Source organism: Fistularia commersonii, chromosome 24, assembly GCF_037954325.1.
Source record: "Fistularia commersonii isolate RoL2024-O1a breed Wild chromosome 24, RoL_Fcom_v1.0, whole genome shotgun sequence".
Classification (NCBI taxonomy): domain Eukaryota; kingdom Metazoa; phylum Chordata; class Actinopteri; order Syngnathiformes; family Fistulariidae; genus Fistularia; species Fistularia commersonii.
In genome coordinates this window covers 10270513-10282531 of record NC_141307.1, presented here as the reverse complement: position 1 = coordinate 10282531, position 12019 = coordinate 10270513, and the positions used below count along the sequence as shown (strand labels likewise).

Here is a 12019-nt window from a genome sequence, read left to right as displayed (position 1 = left end):
CAGGTACTTGGGGTCAACAGTCCAGAGCAGTGGAGAGTGTGGAAAGGAGGTGAAGAGACGGGTTCAAACAGGTTGGCGTGGGTGGAGAAAACTGTCAGCGGTACTATGCGATAGAAAACTATCGCATTCAGCCGGAATGAAAGGAAAGGTGTACAAGATAGAGGTGAGACCAGCGATGCTGTATGGCCTAGAAACAGATACAATGATGAAAAGACAGGAGCCAGAGCTAGAGGTCGCAGAGTTGAAGATGCTAAGGTTCTTTGGGAGTCACCAGGATAGAAGGATGAGGAATGATTCTATAAGAGGGACTTCATTCATACAAAAAGTGAAATACTAATTGATTCATTAAATCTAAGGATATAAAGTGACAGAAAATGGATGTTATTGTATATGAGTCCTCAATAGAATATTTTATTTTCACCCGAAAATGTAAACAAAAATAGTATGCCACCTCTGCAACAAAATCAAGTGAATGGAAATTAAGCGCTACTGACAGGAAACCTCTCATGTATTCTCATCATCGATTCCCAAGAAAACCACTGTGGCATATAGATCTTAGAGGTTAGATATGATTTATTTTGACAAAAAGGCAAGAAAGAGGACTGAAAAAAATTAACCATATTCTCACATTTAGTGTTTATTGTTACAATCATTTTGGTTTCAAACCTACATTTCCAACACTGGTAACATATTTTGCCGTTTTCCTTTTTTTTTTCTTTTTTACTATAGTGCAAATGACCACAAAAGATCATCTTTACGATGTTTTAAATTGTTCTTTTTGTTTCAAGGGGTTCGTTACACGGGTGATATTACAAAGGATAAAGGATAGCGCATCCCGGGGTAATTGTTACATATCTAAAAACAAACAAAAAAAACAAAAAACAAAGAACAGATAAAGCACAGAATAAATACAGACACTGTTCAAAACGTTTGCATTTAAAGTATTCCTCTGGAAATTTCAAATTAAATATGACGCAGAATCAACAAACGTCACTCCCCTGCGAAAAGGCCCATGATTTAATTCCAGGTAGTGTAATAAAAAAACTCAACCAAGCAAAAAAAAAAAAAGAATCATCCCAGATGACCACATCTAAATGTGTGAATATTCAGGGGTCACACAAGGAAAGAGTGATTATTTGATAATTAAGTGTTTTACCTTTTAAAATCGTCTCAGATTTTCTAATTTGGAAAAATAAAGCAACGAAGGGCAGATGTCGTCGAGTGAAGGGCGACGGCCACGAGCCAATGGCAAGCAATGTAAAAACAGCCCCCCATTGGATTGGCTGATTGCTTTTGACGAACGCTAGCCAAGAGATTAGCTAAAGGCTAAAGTTAGCCGCGTTGCATCTGTCCACATGAAAGCACATCAGCATAATGACCGATCATTAAAACTTCCCATCGGATACATGATGACAGTGACCATTATTCACGACAGTTATTCGCTGATAGATAATGCTGAGCTGACAGCGATTGGCGGGGATGTTCGTGTGGGGAGATTTGGTAAGTCAGAGGTTTTATATTATTAGCAGGGGTTAATCGGGGTCCCGGGGACCAAAGAGAACCGCAAGCAAAATAAAAACATCAATCATATGGAGTTATGTTTTGCCGGACAGTAAAGAAAAAACATTCTGATCCAGTCAGAGGCGAAAAAGCCAAAAACAAGCAGTGACTGTTTCTCATATTAGCAAGCGGTAGTTTCAAGTCTAAATCGATCATTCTGAACACCATAAATAGAAACAGACGATGGCTGGACAAATCACTCAAACTCATGAAACCATAGAATTATATTTTTTCTACCTCAAGCTCGGATATTTATCATCTTATTGAGCTAATTTGGTTACAAAAAAAATAAATAAATATAAAAAAAAAACACACCTGCACACATATGAAGCTTACGAAAATGACCTGCGACTGTCTTATTAAAAGACGTTCGACAAGTGGCAGCTGCTGACGACACACAAACCGCAGATTTACAGCTGAATTATTCATATTTATAATGGTAAATGCCACTGCCGTTACTCTGTACAAAGCAAAGGTAATGCCAAAAGCAATACCTGCTGTCTGCTCGTGATTACAATCAATGCTTTGCAGTGGCATAATTCGAACTTGTGTAGAATCGAGATCATGATTCCCAAATCGCCAAATAAACATGTAGCATTCCTTTGCTATACACACATGTCATATTTTGAAATGTTGTATTAACAAAGAAAAAAAAAATATTTAAAGGACCTTTTCTTTCCTGTGCTTGGTACTTGACTTCTTTATTACTTCTTTGCAATTTTGGAGCACAAACATGATGCTAACCCATGTTAGATTAAATTTAAAATGTCATTATTAACCTTTTTAGGGCTTAACACAGGTAAGTCTTAGATTTCATGCTAATCGCTAGCCCAGGAAAACATAAACATTTTTTTTCCTTGTTAATAGTGATGCAAAGTGGCTGCTGATGTGTTTTTCGTCAATGGTATTCAAAAGCAAGGCGGCTTATTAAAAATATCCGGGACTTCGATTAATCCAAATTTCATTCTGTTTCGCAAAGTATTCCATTACCCTGCGTTCCAAGTCCATCGCTCTATCTCTTGGGCCTGTCAATGTCATCAATGGCTGCCAGTAGTTTCTGGCGGGCCTTTTTGTTTATGTGTGAGCCGAGGCAAACATTCACCAAGTTGGCCAGCTGCTTCATTGAGTACTCCTGCAGAAAAAAAAAAAAACAGTCCATAAAGAACAAAAACAAAAAACCCAGTAGTATCTCGGCTTACTAATCACAAACAAATAGACATATTATAACATTTTTAATCAGGTTCAAATCCTCGGTGCACGAACACACAAACAAATAAAAACACAGGCTTTCTGCGTTGTAGTGTTGTAGTGAAGCAGCAGTCGTGCGTGCTATTCTGAGTTTTTTACAACTTTCATAATTGTGCTCTTCTTTTATAACGCATTTTTCCGTAAGCTAGCACTCACTATGACTCCCCGCTCCAAAGGCAACCATCTGTACAATCCTGAAGAAAAAAGATGTGTTACAATGGCTCATGTGGCTAAAGATGCAACTATGCTACAAAGTCAAAGGACTCAAGTATTAGAAGAAGCAGAAAAGTGACTGTTAGTTTGGATTAAGGCAGCTAGCTGGAGATAGCAAGTGGTCACAATTTTGCTTTTTTATTTTTGAGTACAAGCGTTGGCAAAAAAAGAACGAACACCAAAAAACAAGGAAAATTCAGGTAATCTTTACTTCTTTTCAATTTTTTTTTTTTTTTTTTTTTTTGCCACTCATAAACCCATAGAAAAAGTTTCAAAAGAGTACAATATTTTTGGGGGCTGAAGAATGGATCAAGAGTATTTTACACAGATTTAAATGTGAAAAAATAATTTGGTTCGCGAACGGAGTCAAAGAACGAATTAAATAAGTAAGCCGAGGGTCTACTATATATATATCTATATAGATATATATACTGCTCAAAAAAATAAAGGGAACACTTGAACAACACAATGTAACTCCAAGTCAATCACACTTCTGTGAAATCATAGTGTCCACTCAGGAAGCAACACAGATTCATTTTGACTTGTTTTAAGGACATTACATCAAAGTTGGATCAGCCTGGAGTTTGTTTTTATACTTTAATTTTGAGTGTGATTCCTAATCCAGACCTCCATGGGTTGATACAATTGATTTCCATTGATCGTTTTTGTGTGATTTTGTTGTCAGCACATTCAACTGTGTAAAGAGCAAAGTATTTCATAAGAATATTTCATTCATTTAGATCTAGGATGTGTTTTTTAAGTGTTCCCTTTATTTTTTTGAGCAGTGTATATCCAGAGCAGGTGCCTCACCCGATGATTCTTGATAAACTGCTCCATGTCGCTCTCGGTCAGATAGTAGGCCTTGATGTAGGTCTCCACAAACTCCTTGTCCGGTATGGGCCGCAGGTCGGTGAGCTTCTCCAGCTTCATGAGAAACTGCTGAAAGTCCAGCTGCATGAGGGCGCGGCCCTCATTGCTGCATTTCTTGACATTGGCGTACCTGCAACAGGTATGTGTTTATGCGTATTTAATTTTTGATTAGTCTCCCAGGTCTTTTATTTTGAAAAATCGACCCTCCCGCCTGCGCCTCAATCCTTCACTTGACTCAGTCCAATCCCAAACAAACATACATTGACTTTAATGATTGTGGGTTCATCATGTGATTTTATTTCATCTATAAATCAAATTAAATTTGATTTCAATTTATTTTCTGAGATTGTGGTTTACTGGTTATTTCTCTGCATTTGAATGGGGAAACAACTCACACTAAACACCGGTGCCATATAGTTTAAATGTTTTATAGCATTTAATAAAAGAAGGGTTTTTGTTTTTCCTCTCTCATACTTCAAAATTAAATTTCTCTTCTGTCCAAGCTTACCCCCGCTCGCTCCTCTCGCTTGGCATTCATTTTTGAGATGAGGCCTGCTGTTAAGTTTGTGGTATGGATCGTAATGTGAAGGGGCGAAGCCAGATGAGATATGTGCGGATTAACTGAATAATAGACTGACTGGGACATTACATTACCCAAGAAATTTGACCATTACGTTTTGGAAAAAGGGTGTGTGTGACCATGCGTGGTCAAGTCTCCTTGCGGCAACGTATTTTTGCCTTTTGTTGGCAGAATTTGAAATTCCTCTGGACCCCAGGAGGAAAAACTGTTCAGTAATTATAATTTTAAGAGGATGCTTTTTCTTTTTTCACAGGATAAGGAATCTTGTCAGCCCTTGAAGACTCCCTCACTGTAGCCCGGAGAGATTTACAAAAATAAAAAAATCTGAATCAGATGTGTGATACCGTGGATTTCTCACACCTTGGATCTTAAAAAAAAAAAAAAAAACTGCTCTGAGTGGAGAGTCGAGTATGATGTGGGTGTGGAGCAAACACATCCCGGCGTTCCGTCACCTATCAGGACCAATATGTGACGCTCATGGTGGGCGGGGGGTCGGGGAGGTGGGGAGTGGTGAAGTGTAAAGGGATGTGTCAACCGGGGAGGGGGGAAGGGAGGACTGGCAGAGCTAAGACTGTAAGCTAAGATTTAACAGGAATCCTCTTGAAGGATAACCGGAAATGAATCTGGCACAAAATGAACCGGCCCAGTTGTCTCGCTTCAGCAGACAATTACTTACTGGGAAAAATGCGAAGCTGATGACAACATGGAAAAGTCCAAAAATGGGGGAGTATTCCAAAAAACAGAATGTGAAAAGAGAGCTTAACTTCCCCATGAAGGCTGTGTCCAACAGTACCCCTACCCCCAAAATTCTGTCCCTGCGTACAAATCAGACAAGAGTGCCCAGAACCCAAGCTTGCAACATGTCTCCTCAGGGTGTAGTTGATTTCAAACTGGCAGTCAAAATTTAATCAACAAAACCAAAGCCACTGTTAGTCTCCAATCTTCCCCAACCAAACGGCATCATGGTTGACAGCAGTTGTTCAATGGTAGGCCGGTATTGGGGGCTTAGGCTGCCTTTGAAAAGAGGAGTCAAAAGTCTTGCTAGCGGCATGCTAGCAAGCTGGGCGGAGGTATCTTAACAGCTTGGCGGGAATTAGCTGCAGAGGTAGTACTTAGATGATAGCTGTCTGGGCATACAGCACAAGTGATTGTTGAGGTTTGCACGGAGACATCCCAGAAAAGTGCTCAGCCACTCCGATTATGGACATGAACATCCATTGAGGATGACTTCAGAGCGGATGAAGAAGGCAAAACTATGGGGTAGAGAGGGACAAAAGGTTTCAGAACTACAGCTGCAATGCAGGACACTTGGAAGTGTTATAGCTAGCTAGCTCGTTTTTTTGAAAGCAACATGTCATTTGAAAGTATCAGGTGCATTTGTCTGTGAGGGGCTCCTTTGGGTTCTCTGGTTTCCTCTCCAGTGGGTTCATTGGGGACTCCAAAATTGCCCAAATGTGTCTATGAGTGAGTGAATAGTTGTATGTCCCTATATGTGGCCCCGTGATTGACTGGCAACCGGTCCAGGGAGAACCCTGCCCCTTGGCAAAATAAAGACACAACAGCATGAACATGTATGCCACACTACAATTCTGTACTTTTGTCATACTCCGATGATGTTTTGTTCTGAATGGAATCAAATATGTTGCATGGGCCTGGGAAAATGGTTTCTCACCCGTTCCAAATGGAAGTGGCACATTTTCGGTTTCTTACTTTGTCATTTTAGACCTTTTTGTTTCGTAGAACTACAGAAGGTGAGGAGTTCGCCGGAGTTTTGCAGTAGCTCAACAGTTGAGCAAGCATGCGAGGTAACTCTTGGCCTTGTCTTACAAAAGACATCTGAGATCTCACACTGGCAATACTGTTTGTCAATCAAGTGCCAAATGCTGCATGATAGGACATGTGATCTACCCACACTACCTACAGTGTATTCTGTGGTGCAGGGTTTACTAGATTTTACGTTGAGTTTATTTTGAAAGGCAGGGCTTCATGATGGATATGTGTTGCCTTTGCGATTGACATATTGGGTACCCCTGGCTCAAAGGGTCCCTGCAGTCTGTGGTCATTATTTTTTTCCAATCAGATACAAACTCAGGAAGAAATGCACTGTACATAACAGAGGTGCACTAAAATAAAAATCATGCTCAGGTTAAATCCTGATAAGATACCATAAGATACCCCCCCAAAAATCTATCTATCCAGCAGTTGTAGCTCGATATCTACAGCTGCTCTGTTTTTACCCCTCCACGAGTGTTCTGTTGGCCAAGCGGATGCAGTGCTCCCACAGGACATTGGACACCGGCAGCGGGATGCGGACGTGTCTGGAAACATCGCCGAGTCGCTTGTTAAACTGTTCAAACTCCTGGGAAGGGGAAGGAGAGAGCAGAGGTAATCGCAATCAAGAGTTGGACAATGGTCTAGTCCAGTCCTCAGGAAGGATTCATTATTTGAAATCCTTGTAAATTTACAGTGTTTATTAGCAAATGTTTTTTTTTTTTTTGGCAAATAAATGCAGCTCCAAATTTTATCTTGGAAGATGCCAAGAAATTTGTACTCTGTGGCTAAAAATGGTGAGCATACAAGTCAAAAAGCTTCATAGGGATTAAAGGGAGGTCCTCAAGAAGCAATCCATCGTGTGCTCTTTTAAATTATCATACCTCAACTTAATGGAATACCAGTCCTGATGAGGGGGCAAGGAACACAAACCCACCGAGTAGCAAATCATGCATTAAACAAACATCTGTCGTGGGCTGCGTTTCAACCTGGGACTTGAATGCGGTCTCCAGTTGAACATATTTAAACACTTTTGACAGTCACACCGCAGCATCTTTCCATCTATGTCTTTTTCATACATAACTAATTATCTAATCTTCGGCAACTAATATTTCAACTACCTCCTTTCAAACGAAAAAAAAAAGTAAATATAGGACACAGAAGATATATCTGGGAATGTCTGGAATTTCTTTTCTCCTTTTACCTGATTTTCACTTCCAATCAAAATCGTTTTTTTTTTTTTTTTTTTTATTTTGATGATTTTTAGAGTGTGCTTATTAGATGTCCACCATGTGTTAATGGGGTAATTCACTGTACTTTTCGAGCACCTGGCCTTCTAACTGGAAATTACCATCAACAGGACATCCACGTATATGTTGTGCTGCGACATTATCTCTCTAATATCCCATTTTACACCGGCCATCATCAGCAGCATTTGCTCATAGTCAATGGCTTTGGCTGCCACAATCCAGTATATTGGCTTTCGCAGTTCACTGGCAGTGGACACCGTCTGGAAGGGAAGAATAAAACAGGAGGATTTGTTAAATGTATCAGGGGGAAAACATGCCGAGGGTAATCGACGACTACAAATGTCAAGTGGACAAAGAAAATACTTTGGAGGAGAGGATTTTTGTGGTGGTGGGTGACAGGTAATAAACACCCCCTAAATATCTAAAAATTACTGCAGAATACAGGGCTACAAACAAAGGATTATGTGGATGAAAAAACAGAAAAAACTTTGTTTGATTCAGCTATTATTCTTAAAGGGGCTCAAAAATAAAGAAAAATAATTAAAAAGATGTTTTGTTTTAAATTTGCTGGTAGTAGAAATTGTAACTGCTTAAAAATTGATTTTGCCCATTTTCTATCAAGGTAATGGTTGGTTGATGTTTTGAGGTTGATTTGTTCCACATTCATCCATAAAGAAACAAAAGCATTAATTCATTCATTCATTCATTCATTCATTCATGCCTGATTTATATCCTTTATCCACTATTTTATATTTGTTGTCCTTTTTTTGCTATCACACGGAAGCGCAAAAACGATTGCACAACAATGCTAGCATACAAACGCAGATATATTATTGATGAAAAGTATTCCAAAAACTTAAAATTGTAGGCCATAATAAAAACACTAGCTATCAAAAACGTTTATTAAAACACATATAAGAAGTTGCAGAATCTGTGTGCCGGGACATTATTTTTCTGTTCATTAGTGTCGTTTTGACCCCTGTAATGATTGTTCTTTTACACAGCCATAGTGTCAAAAGATATTGATCGTAAAAAATCCATTCATAACAAGAGTTTGGTACCCCTGCAGCCCTGCAGTGAGGTATCTGCCCAAGGTTCTGTCTGTATTTGATAGCAATCATGCGTCTTCAGGTTCCAATCTTTCAGAATTGTGAGTTAAAGGAGGGGTTGCGTGATAAATACCTGGGAATAAAACTGCTGCAGAAAAGGCTTCTTGGCCCCGGGCATCATTGTGTCCAAGTGAGACTGCAGGGATTCAAACTGTTCAGCCAAGAACACACTGTGGGCAAAAAAAAAAAACAAAACAAAACATTTTTTAAACCCCTGCTACTAGAATACTAGATAGTGGTGAGACCAGTCATGTTGTGTGGTTTAGTGACAGTGTCACTGATTACAAGACAGGAGGCAGAGCTGGAGGCAGTAGAGACGAAGATGGCGAGGTTCACTGAAGCAATCAACCAAAAGGAAAAGAAAGGTGAACAGATTTCATCCTATATCATGGTATTATGCTGGTCCCCTTGATTTCATGTGAATTTGGCATAAGCTTCTACAAATCTTTAAATACCCAAAAACTTCTTAACTTTCCATTTCATTTTTTTTAACCCTCATATTATGTTAAGGGTCAATTTGACCCATTTCACTCATTGACCCAATGGGTCAAATTGACCCTTAACATAATATGAGGGTTAATCTCATGTAAATCAGACAACAAAAAACAAAACATGGGTTTCTAAATTTATTAAGATATATAAGAAAATACAAAAGGAAAGATACTCAATAATAAGCATTGGACTGAGGCCAGGTGATGGCTTGCAAAAAAAAGTCTACCACCATTGGGATAATAAATCGCTGTATATGGAATCTCATTAAGTAGTCAATTGTTCATAATTTGTTTTTTTCAAACCTGTCTTTTTATCTGACATATTCAACATGTTTCATTTAATGACTACTGAAGATTTTAGAAGAACCTAACACTTTCATGCCTGTAGGTAAAAAGCATTGCCCAGTAGGTACTACTAGAGAACCAACAAGAATAGTGACGTAGTTGGCCCAAAATAGATAAGATAAGATAAGAACAACTTTATTTATCCCGAAGGAAATTGTTGTGCCAGAGTTTTTCAAGCAAAACATAACAATAATAGATAAAAGTAGGAAGGAGGGAGAATAAGAAATACAATAAAATATAAAGTGTCAAGGTTAAGGCTATCAAGTGTTTTAAGGTCTTAACAAGTACAGACATTTGAATATTCCCTTCGGCTGAAGGAAGAGGAATTAAAAAGTCTGATAGCCTCAGGTAGGAAAGACCTCCTGTGGCGTTCAGTGGAGCTCCTTGGTGGTATCAATCTACGACTGAAAAATACATCCGGCCATATATATTATGGGAGAAATCCCATAATATATATGGAGTCTCATTTAGGTAGTCTGTTGTTCACAATATGGTTTGTTCAAGCCTCTGCCTTTGACATGTTCAACATGTGTCATTTTATAAATACTGAAGATTTTAGAAGAACCCTAACATAATGGACAATTGACAATCCAAACGGGCGTCCAAAATGCCGATCCAGTTTTTTTGATGGTAAAAGAAGAATTTTTTAGCGTGGTGTTCTGTATCCTGGGTTCTGATTGGCTCAGCGACCGTATTCCCTGCATCTCTTGCTCATAACCCACAGCTCATAGACCTCATCTCACCTCGTCCATTTCACATCGTTCGCGATGTGCCATCTCTATTCGTTTAACAGTATAGGAAAAGTTTATAAGAGTATGGGAAAGGTTGATAAGAGCTTGAAGAGGGTAATAAAGCCTTAGCATATTTATAAATGATAAAATAAAAATATAGTCGCTACTTCTGGGATCGTGGCTGGTTCTGGAATGGAACCCCGACGATGAACGAGGGACTACTGTACAGGGAAGCCACTCTGAGATTTTGTATTTTTGGGAGTCACCACGCATGTGCAACTGCGAGCTCCAACGAGCTAACCAGCAAGTTAGCATTTGAAATTAGTTGCTCTGAAGAAAAGGCAAAACATAAAAATAAAGTAAGAAACCGAAAACTTACCACTTCCATGCCAAATGTCACGTTCAAAGTACATTTGCTTGATCGGCCAATCTACTTTTGGACTGACGACATGAATCTACCTCTGAAAAGCGAGCTGAGAAGGAACGGGAACTAAAATCACAGTAGCGTGGACAGCAGTCAATTTTCTCAAAAGCTTGACTCCAGCAGCTACTGTCCGGAGGTTGCTGCTGACTGAGTCATCAGCGTAAGGTAACTCCCAAAAATGTATTCTGTTGAATTTATTCATAAAGGTAGATATAAGACAGTAGATATAAATAAATGTAAATTCAGCATTTAATGTAGGTAGATAATTTTCAGATGGTCATTTGAAAGGTGGGCACCCCTGATATAAGCTATATAGCTCATATATGTAGCATAATAATGTACTGATGACGCTGATTGCCGATGAAGCTACAAATTGCTATGACATTTGAAATGTGCAATAACATGACAATTAACAATCAAGTATTAACTGTAGAACTTAGACAGAGGGCTGCTGTTCTGTGGAAAGCTACAAGATTAACAAGATTAACATTCTGCTCAACATTCTGCAGAGAAAAACCATGCTGAGCATCTTTCACAAGCTAAATGAAGATATTAGACTCATGAAAGCAAGAGTCCAAATTTTCTCTCAATCTGTTACGGTATTGCCATCAAAATATACTTTGACAACATGAACACAGGGCAGGAAGGCTTCCATGCTTTTTGTAGAGAATATATTCTTATTGTTTGTCTCTAAGCTGTGAAACGATGTAATGAGCAGTGAAGTGGCAAAGCAGAAAAAAAAAATCAGTTTGGATTTGAAGGAGACCAGATAAATATTTCAGTAAATAATCAGAAGCCCTTTGGAACGACTGCATTTGACATACGGAAATGTAGATGCAGATTCCTGCTTTGAAATGCCTGCAACTTACCAAAATGGCGCACATGACATTATACATGCACAAAAATGATCAGTTATTAGTTCGGAAAACAATGTGGATTAAATACTGTTTTTAACTAACAAATGAGACAGGACTACGTAAAAAAAAGATAAGAATTAAAAAACAGAATGCAATTAAAAAAAACCAAACAAACTGAAATTTCAAAAATGAAAAAAACAAATCAAATGTATTTTTTTAATTCAACACAAGCCACAAAGAAAAGCCAAAACGCATCATACAGTAATTGTGTGCAACTGAACACACGAACATGTATACATTTTTTACATGCTTTTATTTAATTTAAGACGTACTTACAGAGACTCAGTAGCCACCACTCTCTGCGCCAAACCATAAAGAGTCCCACTGTTTGTGAGGACCACGAGCTGGATGAGATGAGGACTGGGGACCTTCTCCTTCCTTTCCTCTGCAGGGCAGTGAACTCCCGCGTTCTCCCTGTCCGCCTCCTGAAGGATGAGAGGTTGAGTTAAATTATCAGAATGAAATTATGACTGGAATTGTTATAAGTCATTAGACATTATTGTGTGGCCGA

The 12019-nt window shown here is 38.8% G+C and overlaps 1 protein-coding gene across 2 annotated transcripts in view; it reads right to left on the bottom strand.

Moving 5' to 3' along the window:
* Window positions 1-555: 555 nt before the first annotated feature.
* The window catches only part of vps50 (VPS50 EARP/GARPII complex subunit), a 108046-nt gene continuing 96582 nt past the window's right edge, over window positions 556-12019 (bottom strand). For both annotated transcript variants that reach the window (XM_086171418.1, XM_086171419.1), the window contains 6 exons: window positions 11785-11933; window positions 8674-8770; window positions 7593-7751; window positions 6709-6830; window positions 3832-4021; window positions 556-2692 (listed from right to left, as the gene is read on the bottom strand). In XM_086171418.1, the coding sequence (XP_086027544.1) occupies window positions 2573-2692; window positions 3832-4021; window positions 6709-6830; window positions 7593-7751; window positions 8674-8770; window positions 11785-11933 (837 nt within the window). In that variant the 3' untranslated portion in view covers window positions 556-2572. The remainder of the gene's footprint in view (window positions 2693-3831; window positions 4022-6708; window positions 6831-7592; window positions 7752-8673; window positions 8771-11784; window positions 11934-12019) is intronic.